This window comes from Meles meles, chromosome 12, assembly GCF_922984935.1.
Source record: "Meles meles chromosome 12, mMelMel3.1 paternal haplotype, whole genome shotgun sequence".
NCBI classification, from domain to species: domain Eukaryota; kingdom Metazoa; phylum Chordata; class Mammalia; order Carnivora; family Mustelidae; genus Meles; species Meles meles.
In genome coordinates, this window is record NC_060077.1 from 43,329,472 (window position 1) to 43,353,605 (window position 24,134).

At 40.0% G+C, this 24,134-nt stretch overlaps 1 protein-coding gene and 1 pseudogene across 1 annotated transcript in view; one reads left to right on the forward strand and one right to left on the reverse strand.

Moving 5' to 3' along the window:
- Positions 1–6,847: 6,847 nt before the first annotated feature.
- On the forward strand, positions 6,848–14,569 carry LOC123953885 (annotated as a pseudogene).
- Positions 14,570–22,463: 7,894 nt separating this feature from the next.
- The window catches only part of NDC80 (NDC80 kinetochore complex component), a 50,932-nt gene continuing 49,261 nt past the window's right edge, over positions 22,464–24,134 (reverse strand). Inside the window, exon 17 of the mRNA XM_046025283.1 lies at positions 22,464–22,860. Coding sequence (XP_045881239.1) covers positions 22,723–22,860 — 138 coding nt within the window. The 3' untranslated portion in view covers positions 22,464–22,722. The remainder of the gene's footprint in view (positions 22,861–24,134) is intronic.

Consider the following 24,134-nt stretch of genomic DNA (forward strand, 5'->3'; position numbering starts at 1 on the left):
GACAGACAGAAATCACAAGTAAGCAGAGAGGCAGGCAGAGAGAAAGGAGGAAACAGGTTCCCTGCTGAGCAGAGAGCACGACGTGGGGCTCCATCCCAGGACGCTGGGATCACGACCTGAGCCGAAGGCAGTGGCCTTAACCCACTGAGCCACCCACGCACCCCTGTGGCAAACTTTTAAAGAGGAATAAAATTAGAAACTTTCTCCCTCAAATGCTAAAAGTAAAATTTGACACTCTAGACTAGAATGATGTATTACTTTGTTCTGTGATTTTTCCAACTTTTCATACCCCAAATTGAGAAACACACCTATCAGCAGTAAGAAGCAAGAGAAAATGTGTGTATGTATGTGTGAGTGGCATAACAAGATCTATCTTAAAAACATGACTTGGGCAACAGTGTAAAAGAAGGATGACATTTTGTACAGACACTATTTTACACATTTTGTACAGTAAGTAGTGTACCTTATGTATCTTATTTAGAAGATAAAGTGATAATTAAAGATCTATTATCATTCATTCATTCATCAAATATTTTTTGTGTGCCAACTAGATATTGAGAACACAAATCAATTTCCTGTTTTCATGGTGCTCATATTCAATAGGGGGAGGCAGAAACAATTTAACAATGAAATATACAGAATGTCAGATGGTGATTAGTGTGCTACGAAGAAACATTTAAAAGGATGGGAGTCCTGGGGGCCACGGGGTCACAATTTTATACAACAGTCAGAGAACATTTTCTGATAGATGATATTTGAGAAGAAAGCTGAAGGAAATAAAGGAATGAGTTGTAAAGATTAATGAGACAAATGTTCTTGTTAGAGGGAAAAACAAGTGCAAAGATCCTGAGTTTTGAACACCATGGGCATTGTGATAGAGTAATAGAGAGCGAGAATAATAATAATAGTTGAATGGGTCAAAGAAGGACTAATAGAAAGGGCCTTGTAGGTTACTATATAATTTTGGTATTCACCCTGAACAAAAGGGAAAGTATTACAGGACTTTGAGCAAAGGAATGATACGGTCAGACATATTTTTTTAAGTCAGAGGTTTTTGAAGATTTTTATTTGTTCATTTCAGAGAGAGAGAGCGAGAGAGCACAAGTGGAGGTGGAGAGGCAGAGAGAGAAGCAAACTACCCACTGAGCAGGGAGCCCGGCCTGGAGCTCGATTCCAGGACCCAAAGATCATGACCTGAGCTGAAGGCAGATGTTCAATTATCTGAACCACCCAGGTGCCCCCTGCCATATTCTTTAAGAGAACTACTCTGACTGCTATTTTGAAGATAGACTACAAGAGGCTTAATGACTGGAGGCAGATTTAATAATCCAGGGCGGAGATAATAAGGGCTTGCTCTAGGCTGGTAATGGTGGAGCTGAGGCACAGTGGTCAGGTTCTGATGTATTTTGAAGGTGAAGCTGACAGACTTGTCAACGGTTTGGAGTATGGGGGAAAGAGAGGAGTCGAAGCAATCTCTAAAATTTGTGGCTCCCTAGGAAGGATAATGCATACTTGTGTATTTTTGGCTACTCAGCCTCTCAGGCTCCTATGTTTGGAGGATTCCCCATCATATAAATGTAGGCGCCAGACAGAGCCCATCTCTGACTGAAGGTGTGGCTGTGAATGCCAGAAACTCCTTGTTCTAGTCTCCCAGGCCTCTGTGATACACTCATGTAACCAATCAGACATTAATGGGGCAGCAACCACAGCATCCAGCTAGTGGAGGCAACAGAGGCTCTCTTAGCCCAGGGTAGAGCCAGGGTAGTGTCCACTGTGCAAGGGGCAGCTGGCAGTGGGGTTCTCACGGAAGCAGTTCTTGATTCTCCTTATGCTTTTGGTTATGTAGCTCTCAAGTCAGGTGTGCCAACTTCCCAGGAAATTCACAAGCTACATACATTCTCAGTCAAAAATGTTTTGTCTGATTTTACAAGAGCTAGAGATCATTTTTTTTCCTTGCAACTAAAAACCACGACTGATACATTGCAAATTAATATTCTTACTGTGAACGTTGTCTTGATGATAACTGCCATTAATGTGTAACTGAGGCACTTATTTCAATTAATTCTGTTGGATAAATACTATTTCTGTACTGAGACATAAAGGCAGATCACTTGGCCGAGGTCATATGTTTAGTAATTGACAGAGCTGGGACTAAAATCCAAATTTATTTGACTCTGAAGCGTAAGCATTTATAAACGATGGATAAGTTCATTTGGGATTCATATGCTATTGTGAACTGAACCATTTTTTAAAAAAGATTTTATTTATTTATTTGACAGAGAGAGAGAGATAACAAGCAGGGGGAGGAGCAGAGGGAGAGGGATATGCAGGCTCCCTGCTGAGCAGGACACCCGATATGGGGCTTGATTCCAGGACCTCAGGATCATGACCTGAGCTGAAGGCAGATGCTTAACCAACTGACACCCAGGCGCCCCATGAACAATTTTTTTCCATTAATTCAGTTCCCTATATTGCCTCTACATATATTCACACCAAGTATCAAATTTTCTTGAAATCCTCTAAAACTGTAGAAAGGTATTAAGCTGTGTCATCGTTTTGAAAACTTATACTCTGGTAAAGAATCATAAATCTAATTAAAAATAAATTCTAGTATTTGTCAGTGTTGTTTAAACTTTAGGCAAAATTGGTTGTTTTTTCTGAAAGTTTCAGTTTTAATGAAATCTGTTTTGATCAACTAGAAGTCGGAGGCAAAGTGCTGTTTTGGCCAACACATCAAGATTTTCTTCAGATGGCATCTATTACCATTAAGACATTAGGCATCGTGGCAGATTCAAAAGTACACACTTACTGCGCTCTTTTAAATACATTAAATAAAACGTCTGTATTCAGACGTTTATATACAAAGGTTTGAATATTTAAAATTCACAGCTTCAGGAAAATGTTGCTTACCCATAAGAGGTGTGGCTAAGCGAGAAGAAACGAAACTAATTATCAGAAAAGAAGCTGTGGTTTGTGAGCCTCTGAGAAGTCTCAGAGGAGAAGCGTATGTTTACTTGTACAGCATTTAAGACTCACCATGGTGGTTAAGGACAAGAGAAGTGAGCTATGAGTGAGCTAGCCTCTATCTAGCTATGCATCTGAGGGCAATTCAACAAGTACTGAGTGTAAGATTAATGAATCAGAGATGAATAAAACAGGCACAGAAACATAAATAACTGGGATGCCTTATTAGATGTATTCACTTGTTTGCTAATCCATTTGGCCCTTGTTGCTAATCCTATGTATAATGTGTGCCAAGCCCTAGGGGTTCGAAGATGAACAAAAAAGCATCCTCCACCCCACACCCAAGGTATAAGGATCAGACACACTGTGGTGCTGACATTGCCCCCCCCCCCCCCCCCGACTCCTTTTCCCTTTCTGTGGCTCTTCTAGCTCTGTCCTCTACCATCCACCTCCCCACACCTTTGTTTAACTAACAAGGCTCAACTAAGACTTTTTGTGCCCTGGACTGCATATACCCTTGACATGTCCCAGGCAAGAAAGATCTTTAGAATCCTCACATCTGGGGCGCCTGGGTGGCTCAGTGGGTTAAGCCGCTGCCTTCGGCTCAGGTCATGATCTCAGGGTCCTGGGATGGAGTCCCGCATCGGGCTCTCTGCTCAGCAGGGAGCCTGCTTCCCTCTCTCTCTCTCTGCCTGCCTCTCTATCTACTTGTGATCTCTCTCTGTCAAGTAAATAAAATCTTTTAAAAAAAAAAGAATCCTCACATCTGAAAAAGTGATTGTGTCTCCCACTCCGTAAGTGTAATAAAAGTACAAACAATACAAAACTGTAAAATGAGTAAAACTATATATAGTTAATCTTCTAAATAATCTAAACCTTGGAAAATCTAATGTAATTAATCATCTTTTCTCCAGGAGAGGGGGAGAACATATCTGACCACATATCAACCTTGGCATACACATTCCTGGGGTTTGTCAATTTTCTGAAGAGACACATGGTCCCCAGATGATTCTAAAGTACTATTTAACCCTGAATTTAGAAAAAGAGTTGTTCCTAATGGCCCTAGATTCAACTTCAAGGCTTTGTACTGTGCCAGGACAACAATGAGAGTATGGAACTACTGAAGGTTTTTAATCTGGGATAAGGCACACTTAGATTTGCCCCTTAGAAAGTTCTCTCTGGGGGCACCTGGGTGACTCAGTGGGTTAAATCCTCTGCCTTCGGCTCGGGTCGTGATCCCAGGGTCCTGGGATAGAGACCCACATTGGGCCCTCTCTCTCTGCCTACCTCTCCACCTACTTGTGATCTCTGTCTGTCAAATAAATAAATAAAATCTTGAAAACAAAAAAAAAATAAGTTCTGACTGTAGCATGGAGAATGGACCACAACTTATTGGAGACTGTTATGGGAACCCAAGTGAGAGATTGTAGTTAACGGTTAAAGGGTGCTGATTTCTTTCTTGGGTGATAAAAATATCTAAGGTTAGACGGTGGTTGTACAACCCTGCGAATAAACATACAACCATTGAACTGTACACATTAAATGGGTGAATTTTATGGTATGTGAATGTCTCAATATAGATGTCTCAATAAAGATGATTTCAAATTGCAATAGATTAAAACTAAAAACTCTCATATGTTCATAAATAAATGGATTAATATATAAAGAGATCATGGTTCTGTTATGGACTACTATGAAAGGCTTTTAGGATATAAGAGAAGGGAATGGGGAGAGGTCGGAGTCAAAAATGACTATTAGGTTTTGGGTTCAGGTCACTGGCTGAATAATGTTGCTTTTATTGAGATGGGAAAAAAATTGAGGTAACCTTAGTGCAATGGAAGGGTTTCTGGAAGGCACAATAGAAAGGGCTGGAAGGGAACACCAAAGGAAAACTGAGGAGACTGTCACATTTAGGAAAGGAAGGACAAACTTTACTCATCGTCAGTGCAAGGATGTCAGACTTTCTGAGGAAGCCAGAAAGATTGGCTCACCAAATTCAAAACACACTTAAAGGGAAAGAAAGGCAAAATTATCAAGGGTACCGACTGCACTTTAGCCTGTTCTTAGTTGGGGTGGGGGGTGGGGACAACTTTCTTTTAGAGAATCCAGGTTTGCAGGAAACTTCCCAGGGTTTATTATTCTGGAAACCAGAACAAGTCAGGATGACCCTACTATTTTCAGTTTATCCAGCAGTGCAAAATGGTTTAATCTTGCTTCTGACTATAGTATGTGATATGCTTAATCATACCGGAAGCAGTACGAAGTGTGAGTTTTGCTTTTATAGATTAGTGATCACATACCTCATGCAGAGGGAAGGAAAGGAGGCAGGAGGGTGGGACTGACAGCGTGTAAGCATATGGTAGTCTGGACATGGCAGGTAAGTGAGGCAGCAAGAAAATATTAAAGAAGGAAGTATTTGCTCTTTCTGAGGCTCCCTTCAGTCCTGTGTGAGCGGTCAGGCAGGCTAGGTCATTAGTTTCCAACCTTTGACACTGGCTCCAAATAAAATGTTGGTGAGGAGTCATTGTAGTACCTGGAGAAGACAGAACCAAAATACCCAAGAGAAATCCTACTCAAATGGTAGCAGAACAATATTGTCTGGCTTAAAGCAAAACACCTTCATAAGGATTTAACACCAGCCCATCTTGAAAGTTTCAGGCTTTGTCTGATGGCAAACCAAAGATAAGGTATGTGTAAGCTTCTCTAGAAAGAAAGAGTCAAAGTCTACAGGAAATTACCATCACCTGCAATAACAAAATAAGTCTTCTCAGTTGGTGACAGGAGGTGAATTTACACACAGGCTCTATAAAAAAGCTAGATAGTAAAGCTCCAGTCTTCCACTTGGGAATCTCTTTATGTTGTGTTCACCATCAGTTCCCTCTTTAAAATTCTATCACTGTCATGAACACAAATCTTCTCCTTAATCGCTGGCAGCACAGCTGAGATCCTGCTGGAGTGATCAGACTTTTTAGTATGCAGAAGGAAAAAAACCCTGTGAGGGGTTTTTGAGACAAAGATTCCTAGGTTCCATGTCCAGTGATTTTAAATGAGTCAAGTATAGGCATACCTCATTTCATCATGCTTCACATTACTGCATTTCACAGATACTGTGGTTTGTTTATTTGTTTACAAATTGAAGGTTTGTGGCATCCCTACATAGAACAAGTCTGTTGATGCCCTATTTCCAGCAGCATTTTCTCATTTTTTGTCTCTGTGTCACATTTAGGTAATTCTTGCAGTATTTCAAAGTATTTCATTATCGTATTTGTTATGGTGATCTGTGATGAATGATCTTTGATGTTACTATTATAATTACTTTGGGACACCATGAGCTGCGCACATTTCAAATGGCAAACTTATATGACAAATGTTGTGTGTGTTCTGACTGCTACAACCACCAGTGTTCCCATCTCCTTCCCTTTCCTTGGGACTTATTCCCCGAGACACAACAATATTAAAATTAAGCCAACTTATTACCCCACGATAGCTTCTGAGTGTTCAAGGGAAAGGAAGAGTCTCATATCTCTCATTTGAAATCAAAAGTTAGAAACAATTAAGCTTAATGAGGAAGGCATGTTGAAAGATAAGACAGGCCAAAGGCTAGGTCTCTTGCTCCATTTAGACATGTTATACATGCAAAGCAAAAGTTCTTGAAGGAAATTAAAAGCACTAGCCCAGTGGACACATGAGTGATAAAAAAGCTGAATAGTCTTATTGCTGATACAGAGAGTCTGAGTGGTCTGGATAGAGGATCAAACCACCCACAACATTCCCTTAAATCAAAGTCTAATCCAGAACAGGTCCCTAAATCTTTAATTCTATGAAGGGTGAGAGAGGTGAGGAAGCTGCAGTAGAAAAGTTTGTAGCTAATAGAGGTTGGAGCATGGAGTTTAAGGAAAGAGGCCATCTTTATGACATCAAGTGCATGGTGAAGCAGCAAATGTTGATGGAGAAGCTACAGCAAGTGATCCAGTTGATGTAGCTAAGATAATCAGTGAGGGTGGTTACCCTAAAAAACAGATTTTCAGTGTAGACCAAATAGCATTCTACTGAAAGAAGATGCCATCTAAGACTTGCATAGCTAGAAAGGAGAAGGCAATGCCTGGCTTCAAAGCTCCAAAGGACAGGCTGACTCTCTTGCTAGGGGCTACTGCAGCTGGTGACTTTAAGATGAAGTCAATGCTCATTTACCATTCTGAAAATTCTTGGTCTCTTAAGAACAATGCTAAGTTAGGGCACCTGGTGGGTCATTTGGTTAAACATCCAACTCTTGCTTTCAGCTTGATCTCCGGGTCCTGGGATCAAGCCCTGTATCAGATTCAATGATCAGCAGGAAATCTGCTTGAGGACTTTCTCCCTTTCCTTCTGCCTCTTCCCCAGCTCATGCTCTCTCTCTTTATCGAAAATAAATAAATAAATCTTTAAAAAAAAGAATTATGCTAGGAGTACTATGTGTTTACTCTCTAAGTGGAGCAACAAAGCCTGGATGACACATCTGTTAACAGCATGGCTTACTGAATCTTTTAAACCCACTGTTGAGACCCACTGCTCAGAAGAAAAGATTCCTTTCAAAATGGTACTTATTAATAATCACCTGGTGAGCCAAGAGCTCTGATGGAGATATGCACTTGAATGTATGTTGTTTTCATGCCCACTAACACAAAATCCATTTGGCAGCTCACGGATCAAGGAGTAATTTCGACTCAAGTCTTATTATTGAAGAAATACATTTCATAGGGCTATAACTTCCACAGTGATTCCTCTGATGCATCTGGCCACGAAGACAGTGAAAAGTTTTCAGGAAAAGTTGTAGATGCCATTAAGAACACTTGTGATTCATGGGAAGAGGTCAAAATATCAAAATTACCAGAGTTCCAACTCTAAGGCATGAGTTTAAGGGGTTCCAGATTTCCGTGGAGGAAGTCATTGCAGATGTGGTGGGAATAGCAAGAGAACTAGAATTACAAGTGGAGCTTGAAGATGGGACCAAATTGCTGCAAGCTCATGACAGAGCTTTAGTGGATGAGGGGTTGGTTCTGATGGACGAACAAAGAAAGTGTTTCCTTCAGGTGGAATCTACTCCTGGTGACGATGCTGTGAACGTTGTTGAAATGACAACAGAGGACTTAGAATATTCCATAAACTTAGCTGGCCAAGCAGCAACAGGGTTTGAGAGGATTGACTCCCAATTTGGAAAGAAGTTCTACTGTGGGTAAAATGCTATCAAACAGCATGCATGCTACAGAGAAATCGTTCATGAAAGGAAGAGTCAATTAATGTGGCAAACTTTATTGTTGCCTTATTTTAAGAATTTACCTTAGCTACCTCAATCTTCGGTAACCACCACCCTAATGAGTCAATGGCCATAAACACAGAGGCAAGACCCTTCACCCACAAAATGACTATGACTCAGGTGCTGGTTAGCTTGATTTTTTTTTTTTTTTTTTAGCAATAAAGTATTTTTAGGAGCACCTGGGTGGCTCGGTGGGTTAAAGTTTCTGCCTTTGGCTTAGGTCATGGTCCCAGGGTACTGGGATCGAGCCCCAAATCGGGGGGGGGGGGTCTCTGTTCAGCAGGGAGCCTGCCTCGCCCCCTCTCTGCCTGTCTCTCTGCCTACTTGTGATCTCTGTCTGTCAAATAAATAAATAAAATCTTTTAAAAAAGTATTTTTAAATTCAGATATGTACCTTGTTTCTAGACATAATGCTAATTGTACACTTAATAGACTTCAGTAGTGTAAACATAACTTTTAGAGGCACTGGGAAACTGAAGCTTTCATTTGACCTCCTTTAATGCAATAGTCACTTTATTGTGGTGACTGGAACAGAATCCACAATATCTCTGAGGTATGGGACTAGGAATTATTACTTTTAACAACTTCCAGGTGATTCTTGTGGAGGCAGTCCAAATACCAAATTTTGAGAAAGACTGGACCAGAGGGAGCAAAAGGGTGATGAATATAAAAAAGAATATATAGTTTGATTTACAAAATACCAGTGACTCATTTGCAGCTTACAGCCCCTGCCTTCAGATATGCAGAGGTAGTCTTCCCCTAGCAATCAATAGTCTCTTAAACATTTCTACTTTACATCCGATACAGTTCCCAAAGAAACCTCAAAGAGAAAGACAAATTCCCCCGTTAGACTAAATTTCCATTTCCTATCTAGGTTTTACTTTCTTGTAAGAGAAGCTTTTCCCTGAAAACTGGATACTATTCATCCTCCCCTTAAAAGGCAGCTGGCCTGTCACAAAGGTGGGAGTCAGCAACCCCCTCAGAGATACACAAGTAGCTCATTTACTTTTACATAACCACATAAATTATGAAAAACAAGGACTACTTGTATTTTTTCACATTCTTCAACATCTTTGTTTTTTAGTTCTAAATGGTCTCATCAGTAATTTAGTTCATGCTGACCTCAGCCAAGCTCAGACCTGTCCCTCTTCACAGACCCTCCTTCAACATGAGGTAAACATCACTCCTGTAATTAATTGCCTCCCCGCTGTCTAATGGGATTTAGCTCCTATGCTTCCGGAATGTGATCTAGAAAAGAAATACTCTCCAAAGGAAACAATAAATTTGCAAAGATAAAACTGCTTACATCATGCTGGATACATATTTCAAAGAGAACCGAGCATCTCCCTTCTCCATCATACACTGATGAAATATGGACTTTTTTAAAACAAAATTTTTTTAAAATATGGACTTTTTAAAGAGAGTTAGCTGGAACAAAATATGTACAAACACTCTCAATTTTCATGGTTTTGTTCTTCAGTTTTAGAGTAGATGCTTCCTGCTTCTACAGCTGTTGGGTGTGTCCCTCCTCCTGTTCCTGTGATCTAAACCTAAAAAAAGGCTTCTCAAAGAGGAAGAAAGAAGTTGAATAGAGTCACAACACACACACACACACACACACACACACGGTATTTTACAGGGTCTCATGAACATTTTAGATTTTTAGATTCACGGTATCTCAACCCTTCCCATTTTAGAAAACATTTTTGCCTGATATTACAAAACTAAATCTGTCCAACCTGTTGCTTTTTCAGAACAAAGGAAGTTTCGGGGCACCTGGGTGGCTCAGATGGTTAAGCGTCTGCCTTTGGCTTGGGTCATGGTCTCAGGGTCCTGGAATCGAGTCCTGCATCAGCTCCATGCTTGCTGGGGAGTCTGCTTCTCCCTCTCCCTCTGCCTCTCTTCCAGCTTGTGCTCCCTCTCTCTTTCTGGCTTACTCTCTCTCTAGCTTATTCTCTCTTCAATAAGTAAATAACATCTTTAAAAAAAAAAGGAAGTTTATAGTAAATATTGTATTGTCTCCAACTTTGCTTGCCTGAGAAAGAAACTGCTTATAACTCAAAGCAAATTCCTCAAGGTGTGTTCTAGCACAAAGCCAACCACAACAGGAAGGGGAAGTACATTTTATCTTACATTTAGTATGACTTTGTTATTCTCTCCCTATGGGGCAAAATCTCCTCATAGAGTAAAGTATTCATGGAAGTGCAAGAAACAGCTTCTGGGTGTCTGAGGTGAGTCTTACCTTAGATCTTTCAACTATGTTGAGCAGCCTCCTGCCTCTACACAAGCCATAATTCCCGTTGGTCTGCTTTCATGGAAATCTTCCTTGAGTGCTCCTCTAGAGCTACAAACTACTGAGGCTTTTCTATGGCCTTCCACTCAGCCAAATTACTTTTCCCAACCAGGACCTTTACTCTCATCCCAGCCTGAGAAAGGACAGCACAATTCTGCTAGCAGTCAGACTGTAATAAACAATGTTTTCAACAGGACTTAGGTCAACAGAACAAAGTTTCTAACAAAACACATTGAAGACCCTACTGTAGTAACAAGCATAGTGAACAACCCATCCCTTCTTAGAACTGACCAGCACAAACACAACCCTGTCCTCTCTTGCTGAGACATCCCATGATCAGTTCTTCCTAACAATAAACATCAGGTATGACCTGATGACCTTTTCTTTGGTTGGTGGGCTCTAACTGGCTTTTGTTAGTTCTGAGTGACTTCTTCATCTCTCAGAGTGACTGTCCCATAGAACTTGAGTCCCCTTATTTTCCCTTTCCCTAGAAGCCACAATATCCCCCTCACTTGGTGAAGCTCCCCAAATTCCCTTTCTTTGCCCCAGAATAGAACTTTCTGTAAGGAAAGACACCAGGATATGCTGTTCTCAGTTGCTAGTTACCGAATTACTCCTCTTGTCTTCACCTACAGATGAAGAGTATCACCACAGGCTGATAGGGGATTTGCTGCCTTCGGCACCAACTGCTTACCCATCGCCTTCATCCAAAGGGTCCTGCTGGATGTGTGAGAGCCACTTCAACCTTCTCCCCTCCTCCACAGCCAACTTCATTTCTGGTCTGATTTAATTCCACATCTTCTCTTGCTTGCTTGAGAATGGACAATTTCAAGTAACCAGCTGTTCCACCTCTCCATATTTTTCTTCCAGAGTATGAGGCATTAAGGTGAAAGGATGAGAGCAGATCTGGAATTCCTTTTCCATAGTCCAAATAACTTCGAGCCTAAGAGCCAAGCCACTCAAACAGACCTAATCTCATCTTCCCCAATCCCAAACTGTTAGATACCTAGGAAATCAGTTTTACAACCATTCCATTTATTCCCTAGCATATTGGTGGAGTTTTGCATTATCCATCCTTGTGAGTAAAGAAGAAAGGCCTTTTCTTATGGTCTTGGGCAACTAATTTGTAGAGAACAAATATTCTCTTTTTCTTTTTTTTTTGAGATTTTATTTATTGGGGCTCCTGGGTGGTTCAGTTGGTTAAGCGTCTGCCTGCAGCTCAGGTCATGATCCTAGGGTCTTGGGATCAAGCCCCACATGGGACTCCTTTCTCATCAGGGATCCTGCTTCTCCCTCTCCTTCTGCCTTCCTCTCCGTGCTTGTGCTATTTCTCTCTCTCTGTGTCAAATAAATAAAATCTTTTAAAAATTTTATTTATTTGAGAGAAAGAGCACAAGCAGGAGAAGCCGCAGGCAGAGGGAGAGAGAGAAGCAGGCTCCCCACTGAGCAGAGGACACCCCCCTCCCTGCCTCCACTGTGGGGCTCCATCCCAGGACCCTGGGATCATGACCTGAGCAAAAGGCAGACGCTTAATGAACTGAGCCACCCAGGTGCCCAAGTACAAATATTCTTCCTACTTCTGAGGCCTAAAGATAAGCAGAGAGTAATTTTTGCTTGTAACTATAGTGCTCTGGTTTGTGTCCTCTTTTAGACATTTTACCAAAGGACATCCCTCAGGTGAGCTCATTTCTACTAGAAAACAAACTAGCTTCTTCAGCAAAGACACCTTTCTCCTTTCTTAGTTGCTTAAAGTCTTGCCAGTAGAGAGCTACTCATTCCTCCACCACAATGGAGCTGTCATCTCCCTTGCACAGGCAAACAACTCAGGGGCCTTCCGCATTTGTATCCTACCCCTGCAATTATCTGGTGGGTGGAGTCTCCTGCTTCAGAGCTCATATCTTGCTCCCCAGTCAGAGGTTGGGAGGTCTGTAAGCCATGACTATCTCACTATCATAACCCTTTTACAATTGTTGGTGGAGCTTGTCCCTAATCACTCTGTTACTGGACATTAACCATTTACAGTCCCCAATTTAACTGCACTCCCCCTGCCCAACCACACTGCAACCTTGCTAAGTAGGCCACACCCTCAGCAACTTCACTGACCAATATTCCATTAATTTACCGTTCCTTTCTCTCTAGGTGTGTTACATTTTGCACAATTCTTCAGCTCCTCAGAGAATTACGTGACTTCCTGGATACCTTGCTAAATTGCTTCACAAGCTCCCATGTTCTCACAATCCTTTTTTTGATTTTCCCCTGGGAGATCTCTCTTCCTCGTACTGAATGGCTTGACACCCCAGTGATGCCACACAGAGAAAAGTCTGATGAACCCCACAAAAATCAGCATGATATAATTGCTAAAAGTTGAGGTTTTGAAGTCAAACTGCCTGAATTCAGTTTTGTCCTTCCCTAAAGAACATTACCATTTACTAATGAAAACTTGATAAAATTACATTGTCTTTCTGTTTCTCAGTATATGTGAGATCAAGTAAATAAAAAATAATTATGGAAATCTTAATTATATAGTTGATAAGGTAGATATGATTGATAATATATCTAATTAAATATCCTTAAAATGCACTTCTCTTTCAATTGCCCACGAATACTTACAAAAACCATTAGGCTACAAAGAAAAGCCTCAGCAAATCCAAACAGTAAACAGTAAAGAAAGTATTCTCTAATGACAACACAATATAACTAGGAATCACTAAAAATTGGGGGTACAAAACTTCTTCTATGTGGAAATTTAAAATTGTTTAAAACAATGCCTAGAACAAAAAGAAGTCATGAGCTGAAACTGCAGACAATGATAGCACAACAAAGACTTGTGATGTCACTTCCTGCAGGCAGCCTGCACTCCCTCTGCTCTTGCGTCTCTGTCTCCTGGCACCTCTGCTGCCAGGCCCCACAGATTGCAATGCAAAAAGAAATCACACTAGTCACTGACAATGGCTTTGTCAAATGTAAAGTTGGCTTTGCTGGGGATGATGACTGCTAGACATATTCCCATTTATTATCAGGCACCCAACACCAGGGCATCATGGTGGGCATGAGGTAGAATGACAGCTACATGGGTGACAGGGTCCAGAGTAATTGCTGCATCCTGACCATGACATAGCATCATCACCAACTGGGATGAACTGGAGAAAACCTGGCTCCACACCTTCTATAATGAGCTACATGTTGTTCTGGAGGAGTGCCTGGGACTGCCCACTGAGGTACTCCTGAATGTCAAGTACAGTGCAACAGACAGAAGATGACTATGATCATGTTTGAGACCTTCAACACCTGGGTTGGGTACATGGCCATCCAGGCTGTGCTGTCCCTTTATGCCTCTGGCCACATCTTTGGTATTGTAATGGGCCCTAGGGATGGGGTCACCCACAGGGTGTCCATCTACTAGGACTACACCCAGCTTCAGTCATACTGGGTCTGGACCTTGCTAGCTGGGACCTGGCTGACTTCCTCATAAAGGTCCTCATGGAGCATGGGTACAGCTTCATCTCTACCACTGAGCAAAAAAAAAAAAAAAAAAAAAATCATACATGGCATCAACAAGAACTCTGCTATATCACCCTGGGCTTGCAGCAGGAGACGGCCACAACTTTGTCCTCCTTTGTCCAGTAGAATTATGAGCATCCAGACAGCCAGGTGATCACATGAGCAATGAGTGCCTCTGGTGTCTAGAGGAGCTCTTTGTTTTCTCCTTCCTGGGTGTTGAGTCCTGTGAGACCATGTCCATGAGACCACCTTCTACTCCATCACAAAGTGTGATGTTGACATTTAGAAGGACCTGTATGTCAACATAGTGTGTCTGGTGGGACATTGCCAATAAGATGCAGAAATAGATTATTGCCTTGGCTTGCAGTACAATGAAGGTCAAGATCATCACTCCTGAAAGTAAGTACTTAGTGTGGATTGGGGACTCCATCCTGGCCTCACTGTCCACCTTCCAGCAAATGTGGATCAGCAAGCAGAAGAAGGACAAGTCGGCCCCTCCGTTCACTGCCCATTTCTAAATGAGCTTGCAAGAAGATTCACAGCATTTGTTTCATGAGATGGCTCAGAAGTATACATTTGCCTCACCTCCTGCTGGCCTCATGAAACTGGAATAAGCCTTTGAAAAGAAATTTATCATTTATCTGTTTTAGCACTGGATTGTAGAATTTGCTGCTAACTTTGATGTTATATTCAAGTGTTCTCTTTATATATTTAAAACCCTGCATATATCTTTGATTTAAATCCTTAGTACATGTGGTTTAGTCATGTTCTAACTGAGGTGAGATATGTTTATGGAAGAGAAATCCATTGGCTTGGTGAGAACTTGCAAGATCATCAGTTTCTTGATATGTGCAGTGTTAATGTGTAAGAACCGACTATTCCAGGATTTCTCTAGAGGCTGGCAAGAGTTCTTGGACCACTTGTTCATTCTTTCTTTCTTTCCTTTTTTAAGTTTTTATTTATTTATTTGACAGAGATCACAAGTAGGCAGAGAAGCAGGCAGAGAGAGAGGAGGAAGCAGGATCCCTGCCGAGCGGAGAGCTCGATGTGGGGCTTGATTGCAGGACTCTGGGATCATGACCTGAGCTGAAGGCAGAGGCTTTAACCCACTGAGCCACCCAGGTACCCCATCCACTTCTTACTTCTGTCTTGCTAATCATATAGGGTTGGCAAAGTGCAAGCCTTCTTGCTCAGTTTCTTTTCTTACCAGATATTTCCCTGTCAGAACACGGTGGGTCATTACTTGCCTTGAATTGGAAATGTTTTACATTTACACCTGTAAACTTATTCATCATTTTAATCTATGTCATTCTTCAGGGGCCATCCTGTTTCTGAAAGAGCCAGACTGGTGAATCAAATGGAGATATGATAGTGAATCCTTCGTCACCTCTGAATTCTTCAGGTCTTTCTATAATGGTTGTATTAATGTTTGCTATCCTTCCTGGTATATGATGTTATTTTTATTTACTATCTTGATGAAGCTGATAGTTTCAGCAGTTTTCATATGGCTTTCCTCACTATTACAGCTTTTATGCTTGCATACCAGGGACCGATTATGGGATTGTGGGGTATTCTTCAAATCCCAAATATACCAACTTCAGTTATGTACTTGGAGGTCGAGAAAATGAACTTTGGGTAGGTCCATAGACCGGATGGGTATATGATGAACCAGATTTTAGCCAGGACTCCATTAATTCGTCCTTGTAGGCCTTACTCTCATAGAAGGGCCATCTGTGTTGGTGCTTTTGGTTAAATGTCAATTCAGATCCTGTGTCAAAGAATCCTAAAACAGTTTGGTTAGTCTTCTTTTCAAACTGTACAATCATTCAAATAAGTGGCTGTGGGTCTCTTTCAGGGAAGGACTGGGGGAGTTATCACCATATACATTTGCCATAATGTTGCTAGGTCCTTCCTCCTAGAGACTCAGCTACCTCCTCTTTAGTAATGGGATTCAAATCTGAAAATGGCCCATATCTGGGAACTGAGCAAGGGATTATGACTTTTTATAAGGATGACCGCCCTAAGTGCCACCCGCCTCCAGTATTCTTGCTTTTTCTTGATTGTAGAGTTAAAAATCACACTTGTTCAATTTCACTGTTAACCTAAAACTCCTCTAAAATATAGTCTATCAGGCGCCTGGGTGGCTCAATCGTTAAGCATCTGCTTCGGCTCAGGTCATGATTTCAGGGTCCTGGGATCGAGCCCCGCATCAGGCTCCCTGCTCCTCGGGAAGCCTGCTTCTCCCTCTCCCACTCCCCCTGCTTGTGTTCCCTCTCTCGCTGTGTCTTTCTCTGTCAAATAAATAAAATCTTTAAAAAAAAAGTCTATCAATTAAAAAAAAAGATTACCCCCTCCTTGGTGTATTTCTTTGGACTTCATTATCACAAAGAGTAGGAGAGTATAGTTCTGTCCTTCCTTCTGGCCTCTAGGGATACCATCTCTATTAACTATGTCCCAGACTTCTTCAGATTAAGCCCCTTTGACCACTTTTCTGACCTTGTCCATCACTGTGGGCAGTTTCTTGGCCTTTGTTACTTCAGAGCTTCATTATCCCCATGGATGTTCACGAGCTCAGTGCTATGCCTGCCTCTGCCTCTGTCAACACAGTCTGTAAAAGAGCTACCACTCAACGTCCTAGTGATACTGCTACCCTTCTCACCAGGACATTCCCTGTGGCTTTCATGCATGAGTTGTCCTCAAGGTCCTCCTGTGAAACCCTGGGGACTCTTCTGGCTTCACATTGTGTGTTGTAGCATTCTCACTTCCCTCAGCCTTTCTGTTTCTTCCTCTACTCTCTGCAAGGCATTTCCACTTGACTGAATAATAGCCATCATCTTATCTATCCAGCCTCCTCATCAGTGAGTTTACTGAATCTGCTGGGGTCCTTTCCAGAGTGTTAAATTCTGTATTCTGAAAAAGTTTCCCTAAGCCAGTGAAGTATTGCTTATTGAACTTATGTATTAAGCACCTTTGTGGTACTGGAGTGGAACTGGAGATGTTGATATGAACTCACAGTTTGTAATATATTGATTCAGATAGAAATATTTAGATATGTGTATGTATAAGTAAATACTTATATTTTCTAGCTCTGTTCTTGGGGAAGACTTGGAAACATTGGCACATTAGGAACAATGAACACATACAGTGCTCAAGCTTTGGTTTCCAAATATTATTGTCCATTAAAAAGGAACAGTCATCCTTGGAGAACTGGCCGATTCCACGGATTGAGCAGGGAAAGTAAAGACTAGGTCTGAAACACTGAATTGTGCCAGAAAGTAAGTAAATACTCAAAGGATGACAGAGAAATGTTAAAAAGGATAGAGGAGTCAGCTGGAAGGGGGCTCCCACTGGTCAAACCTGGGACAATTTAAACATCAAAATAAATATTGATAGCTATAGATTATAACCCACTGATTAAAGTAAGAATCCATGGGCCCATACTGATATAAATAAATAGTAGAGAAGGGAAATTTCTTTGAGTAGAATGCCAAGTGATTAGTGTAGAAGTAATGAATAATAGAAGTTAAAAATCACTTTGCATGTAAAAATTTCTAGAATCGGGGCGCCTGGGTGGCTCAGTGGATTAAAGCCTCTGCCTTCGGCTCAGGTCATGATCCCAGGGTCCTGGGATCGAGCCCCACATCAGGCTCTCTGCTCTGCAGGGAGCCTGCTTCCTCCTCTCTCTCTGCCTGCCTCTCTGCCTAGTTGTGATTTCTCTCTGTCAAATAAATAAAATATTAAAAAAAAATTTCTAGAATCAGAAATTTAGAAAACACTTAATGTATAGCAGCGTGGTTACAGTTAACAATACTGCAGTGTGTATTTGAAAGTTGCTTAGACAGTAGATCTTAAGTTCTCAGCACAAGAAATATGTGTTAACTGTGTGATGATGAATGTTAATTAGACTTACTGTGGTGATCATTTTGCAGTTACATGAATACTGAATCATTATATTGTATATCTGAAACTGATATGTCAATTATTTCTCAATAAAAAAAGCATTTTCTGGGCAACTGTCATAGTAATAATTCATTCAAGAGATATAAATATTAAAATTAGTAGGTGAAAGCTTAGTGATAAATATTTATATAGTCCCAAAGTATCTTCCCATTTCTTTTTTTTTAAAGATTTTATTTTTTTTTAAAATTTATTTGACAGAGATGACAAGTAGGCAGAGAGACAGGCAGAGAGAGAGAGGCAGAAGCAGGCTCCCCGCTGAGCAGGGAGCCCGATGCTGGGCTCAATCCCAGAACCCTGGGATCCTGACCTGAGCCGAAGGCAGAGGCTTTAACCCACTGAGCCACCCAGGCCCCCCCCCTTTTTTTAATCAGAGGTAGGGAGACAGGGAGGTGGGGGAAGGCCAGAGGGGTAGAGAGACAATCTCTTCCCAGTGCAGATCCCGATGTGGTGCTCTATCTCACAACTCTGAGATCGTGACTGAGCCAAAAATCAAAAGTGGGATGCTTAAAACGAACTGAGCCACCTAGGCACCACTTCTCCTCACTTCTTAATTACAAAGCTGAAAATTGTAACTTTGCACATTCTAACAAAATCAAGTGATTAAACTACATTAATGGTACCAATAAATATCATGTACCTTTTGATGCAACTTACTGAAAAGAATGTAACATCGTCTTATTTAATCATGAGAATAAATTAAGCAAAAATTAAGGGACAGGCTATAACTTGACTGGACTTTTCAAAAATGCCAAGATCATGCAAGTCAAAGATGTGATGACCAGCTCTTCAGCATAAAATACAGTAAATAGATTTGACAACTATTGGAAGTGTGATCCTGGAATGGATCCTGGAGGAGGAAAAAAGTCCTAATAAAGGACACTTGGCAAAATTCAAGTGTACTCTGTAGATTAGGTACTCATGTACCAAAATTAATTTTGTTTTTGATAGTTGTCTTAAAAGACCTGAGAGAGCATGAGCCAGAGGGGTAGGGGGGGAGAAGAGCAGAGGGAGAGGATAGAAGCAGACTCCCCACTGAGCAGGGAGCCCTATGTGAGGTTCAGTCAGGCTTCAGGATCATGACCTGAGCCAACACTTTACTGAGCCACCCAGGTGCCCCGTTTTTGATAACTGTTTTATGGTTATCTAAGAAACTGTCATTGTTTTTGCGAAATATATACCGAAATATTTAGAGGTAAAGGGGTATCACATCTGCAACTTACAAGTGAGTTAAGATAGATCTTAAAAAAGATTATTAGGAAAAGCAGGGGAAAAGTATGATAATAAATCTAGTAAAATATTAGCTAGGGAATTTGTGTGAAGGGGGTTATTTGTATTAGTAACATTGAAAGTGAGGTAGAATAACAAAGAGATTAAATAATTGGGAAAAGATTGATTTAATCAAGCACTGGGTCAAACATAAGACAGTAATAGATAACTGATATCCCTAAATGGAATTGGAAACTGTGATAACTCAACAATCTATGACAAAAAGGTGGAACTAGAGGAAGTTACATGAAGGCAGGTTTTGGCCAATATAAGAGAATGTTCTGGCAAGTAGCATTGCTCAACCATCAGATACTTTGAAATAATTAGCATTTTGGAAACAGACCTATCTCTGAAAGTATTCAGGACTAGGTGTGTCATCTACAAAAAAAATGCCAAGGTTGGTACTCCTTAATGATTGAGAGGTTGAACTGTATGATATGTAAAGCTTTTTCTGACCCTCGGATTCTTAGGATTTTTAGCTGGAATAGTATCAAACTCAATGGTGTTAGTTCTGAAGATAAGCATGTCCTTGGGAATTCAGAAGAAAACTGTAGATGAGGTAAAAAATGTTGAGTGAAAAGTGCCCTGGCAAATTTACTGATTACTTGAACATGTTCTAGGTTGTGTGGTTAGACAATCATTTTGTTTGAACTTAATATGTCTTTTCTGTCATTTCTAAAGTTACTATTAGGGATACCTGGGTGGTTTGGTTGGTTAAGCATCTGCTTTTGGCTTAGATCATGATCCCAGGGTCCCGGGATGGAGGCCTGCATCAGTCTCCTTGCTCAGTGGAGAGCCTGCTTCTCCCTCTGCCTGCTGCTCCCTCTGCTTGCGCTCTCATTCTCTCTCTGGCAAATAAATAAATAAAATCTTAATAAAAATAAAGTCACTATTAAATTGTATTACACTATGAATAATACTTAACTAGTGATTTTTAAAGTAGTGCATCTCAAATTTTAATGTACATACAAACAACTTGGGGACCTTTTAAAGATTCAAGTTCAAATGATTCTGATTTTGATTCAGTAGTAAAGCCCATTAAATATCTAGAATGAAATATAGAAGAAAATCAGTGATGTTGGCAAAGATTCCCTGTGTTTGGCAGATTCCTTGAAAACTTCACAAACTGTGGAAAAGTATAAAAGAAGCAATAAGTTGGGCTTGATCAAAATTAAACCCTTTTCCTTTTCAAAAGATGGTATTAAGGAAGTGAAAAGGCAAGCCATAGACTGGGAGAAAATGTTTCCAAACCAAAGGACTTGTATCAGAACATATAAACAATCTTGCAAAACAGTAATAGGAAACAATCCAGTAAAAACATGGGCCAACATTTGAAAAGGCACTTCACAATGAAGATATGTGTCTGAAAACTAGGCACATGAAAAAATGATTGTTAGGGAAAGGCCAATTAACATCACAATGAGATAGAACCATACCCTTATGATAACTAAAATTAAAATGACTGACCATACCACACGTGGGTAAGAATGTGGAGGAACTGGAAGTCTCATACATTGCAAGTAGGAACATGTGGTACCGTCACTTTAGAAAACATCTAAATTTTATAAAAGTCAAATATGCACCTACCCTGTATGAACAGCCAGTCCTTTCCTAGGTATTTACCCAAGAGAAATGAAATCGTATGTCCATACAAACACTTGTAGTTGAATGTTCATGACTTCATTTGTAAGGTAAAAACTAAAGAATCTAAATGTCCATCAACAGGTGAATGGATAAACAAACTCAGTATATTCATATAATGAACACTAGATAGTAAAAAGGAATGAAATGATATCCAGTGCAATGTGGACCTCAAAATAATCTTGGATCTCAAAATATTCTGAAACCATACAAAGGTACATACTATTCCATTAACCCATAATAACTGAAAGGAAATCAGTACAGGTCTGGAAATAGATGAGGGCAGGTGTCGGGGGAGACAAGATTGCAAAGGGCTACAAGGAAATTTTAGTGGTGATAGATATATTCATTAGTTTTGATGGTTTTATAGGTGTACATGGATGTCAAAACTTACAAAAAATTTAAACATGTATAGTTTATGTCAATACACTATGAAAGTTCAGATTCTGAGTCAATAGGTTTGGGTGGGGCCAAGAGTCTGTATTTTTTACCTAAAACATGAATATCCAGGTGATGCTAATGCTGCTGTTTCCATACAACATTTTGAGGGGCACAGTTGTTTTTGTCATAAATAGATGTGTCATTTGGGTGCACAATAGATACATATAGCTGGTGCAATACTGAATAGTGCAGATAAAATATTTCCATCACTGGAGAAAGTTCTGTTGGATGTTAATGGCCAAGACTCTCAAATACATTGGTAACTATTAATCTTGTCCTATTATCTAACTATAACCTGTTTTTGTTCATCCCGCCCTCCCAGGCTGCATGCCATCCTTTCATAAAGCTTTGGTGGAATTCCATTTTCAGTTCTTGTATTGCTTACATTTCATTTTATCATGTTCATTTTGCATGAATTGTAATAAAGTTTGAGTAAAAAGTTCAACTATAGGCAGTTACCAGTTGAATGTGAAGAGCTTCCTAACAATTTAAAGTAAATAATATTATGTTCCTACATGACTTCTTCACCATCCAGAACACTGATATCTCATAGCTCCTGTGGCTGGCTGTGCAGAGTGAGGATTGTGTACGTTACAAATAAGTTCCTCTGTGACTTCTATCCCTACAAATAGGTGTGACCAGAAGTAAATCAGAACATTTCTAGAAAAGAATTCTTATCTCTAAAATGAGGGGATTGAACTATTTATTTCTTCTGATTATCACATTCCATATTTTTCTGCTCATTTCAGAGTAATGGTGGCACGAAGTCAGAAAGAAATTTAGCTTCCTGGCTCTGAACAAGGAATGAGTTGGAATATGTTTTTTTTTAAAGAGCCCCAGCCTTTGTAGAGTGTATACCAGGGACTGGCGAAGTTTATGTAAAGGGCCAGATAATTAATTTTTGGCCCTGCTGTCTAACAAATGTAATAAACATTGCCACTGTACATGAAAGTAGTCACAGATGATGTATCAGTCAATGGATGTGACTGCATTTGGCCCACAGTTTGCTGATTCCTGGTTTAGATCAAAATAACTGTCTTCTAACCATCTGAAGTTAGATTGAGAAATAAGGGGAAAACACTTTGTTGATATAATTTTATTAACTTTGGATACATAATATAACTAGTCTTTCACTTCTAAAGATAACAATCTAACAAGTTACCATAATTTCGGGTTATACATACTTTAATGAACTAGGTTTATAAAAAATATAAAAATATTTCACAGGCTTGCGAAGATATGGTCATAAGACTTCATTGTAAGGGGTATAAGATATGTTAGAGATTTTTCGAACCTACAAAGGACATTTAAAAATTTACACTGTTTAAATAAAGTTCTTGTTTAGATAATCAATATTTTATCTTCATTCATCAGAAGGCTTAATTAGAGCAGCTTTCTTCTTATACTTGTCTCCAATCTCTCTAATATTTTCCAAGAGATCTTCAGACATGTATTCTTCATACTCTCTGTCAACTTTAGCAATCTGTTCCTCAAGATGTTTCTAGTAAAAACAATGAGCAATTATTAGCGAAGAAACATTAATTTATTTTAAAGAGTTTAATTGTGAAATATATAAACAAGTTGTAACATTTGTAAGAACAGGGAATGTAAGGGATACTCTTTTGTGCCCTTTCTTAATCATATCTCCATTTTTCTTCCCAGAGCCAACCACTCTTCTCAACAATGTTTTGTTTTTCTTTATACTTTTATCCCCCACCCCACACAGATATGTATGTATAGCTGAACAATATACTAGTTTAGTGGTACTGGGTTTTAACATTTATATTTACTGAATGATATTAAATACAATATTCTATGACTTTTTTCCACCCAGTATTTTGATTCATTGATGTTAATACAGATAGCTTGTTTATTCATGTGCTGCCAGATAGTTTTCTATTCCATGAACATATGAATATTTATTATCCATTTTACTATTAATGAATTTTAGTTTATTTCCAGGTATGGTAGGCTGAATAGCAGCCTCCTCAAAGATGTCCATGGCCTAATCCCCAGAACCTATGAACACATCATCTTACAGGGCAAAGGAACTTTACAGATGTGATTAAGTTAAGGAGTTTGAGAAAAGGGGATCATTCTACATTATCCTGGTGGGCCCAATGTAATCATAAGGGTCTTTAAGAAGGAATCAGCAATGTGAGAGTCAGAAAGAGAAAAATGTAAAAGCAATTAGAGAGGATAGAAGATGTGCTGCTGGCTTTGAAGATGAAAAGGCAGCAAACCAAGGGGTGTGGGTGGTTCTAGAAAAGGGAAAAGGCAAAGAATTTCCATCTTAGAGTCTCTAGAAAGATTGTAGTCTGGAAGGCCCATTTTACACTCCTGACCTCCAGATATATAGGGAAATAAATGTGTGTTGCTTTAAGCCATTAAGTTGATGGTAATTTGTTATAGCACTAACAGGAAACTAATATGCTGGGTTATGTTTTTTACTATTTCAATTATACTATAACAAATATCAACATACTATATGGCTTAAGAAATTTATTTTCTCACAGTTTTGGAGGCTTGAAGTCCAAAATCAAGATACTGACAGGGGCACTTTCTCTGAAGGTTCTAGGGAAGAATTCTTCCTTAGCTCTTACCAGCTTCTAGCAGTTCTGGGCAATCCCTAGTTTATAGCTGTGTCACTCTAATTTCTGCCTCCATCTTCACACGGACTCTTATAAGGATTCTGGTCCCTAGGTTGAGGACTTATCCTAATCTATTATGACCTCATCTTAGCTAATGACATCCACAAAGACTTTATTTTCAAAT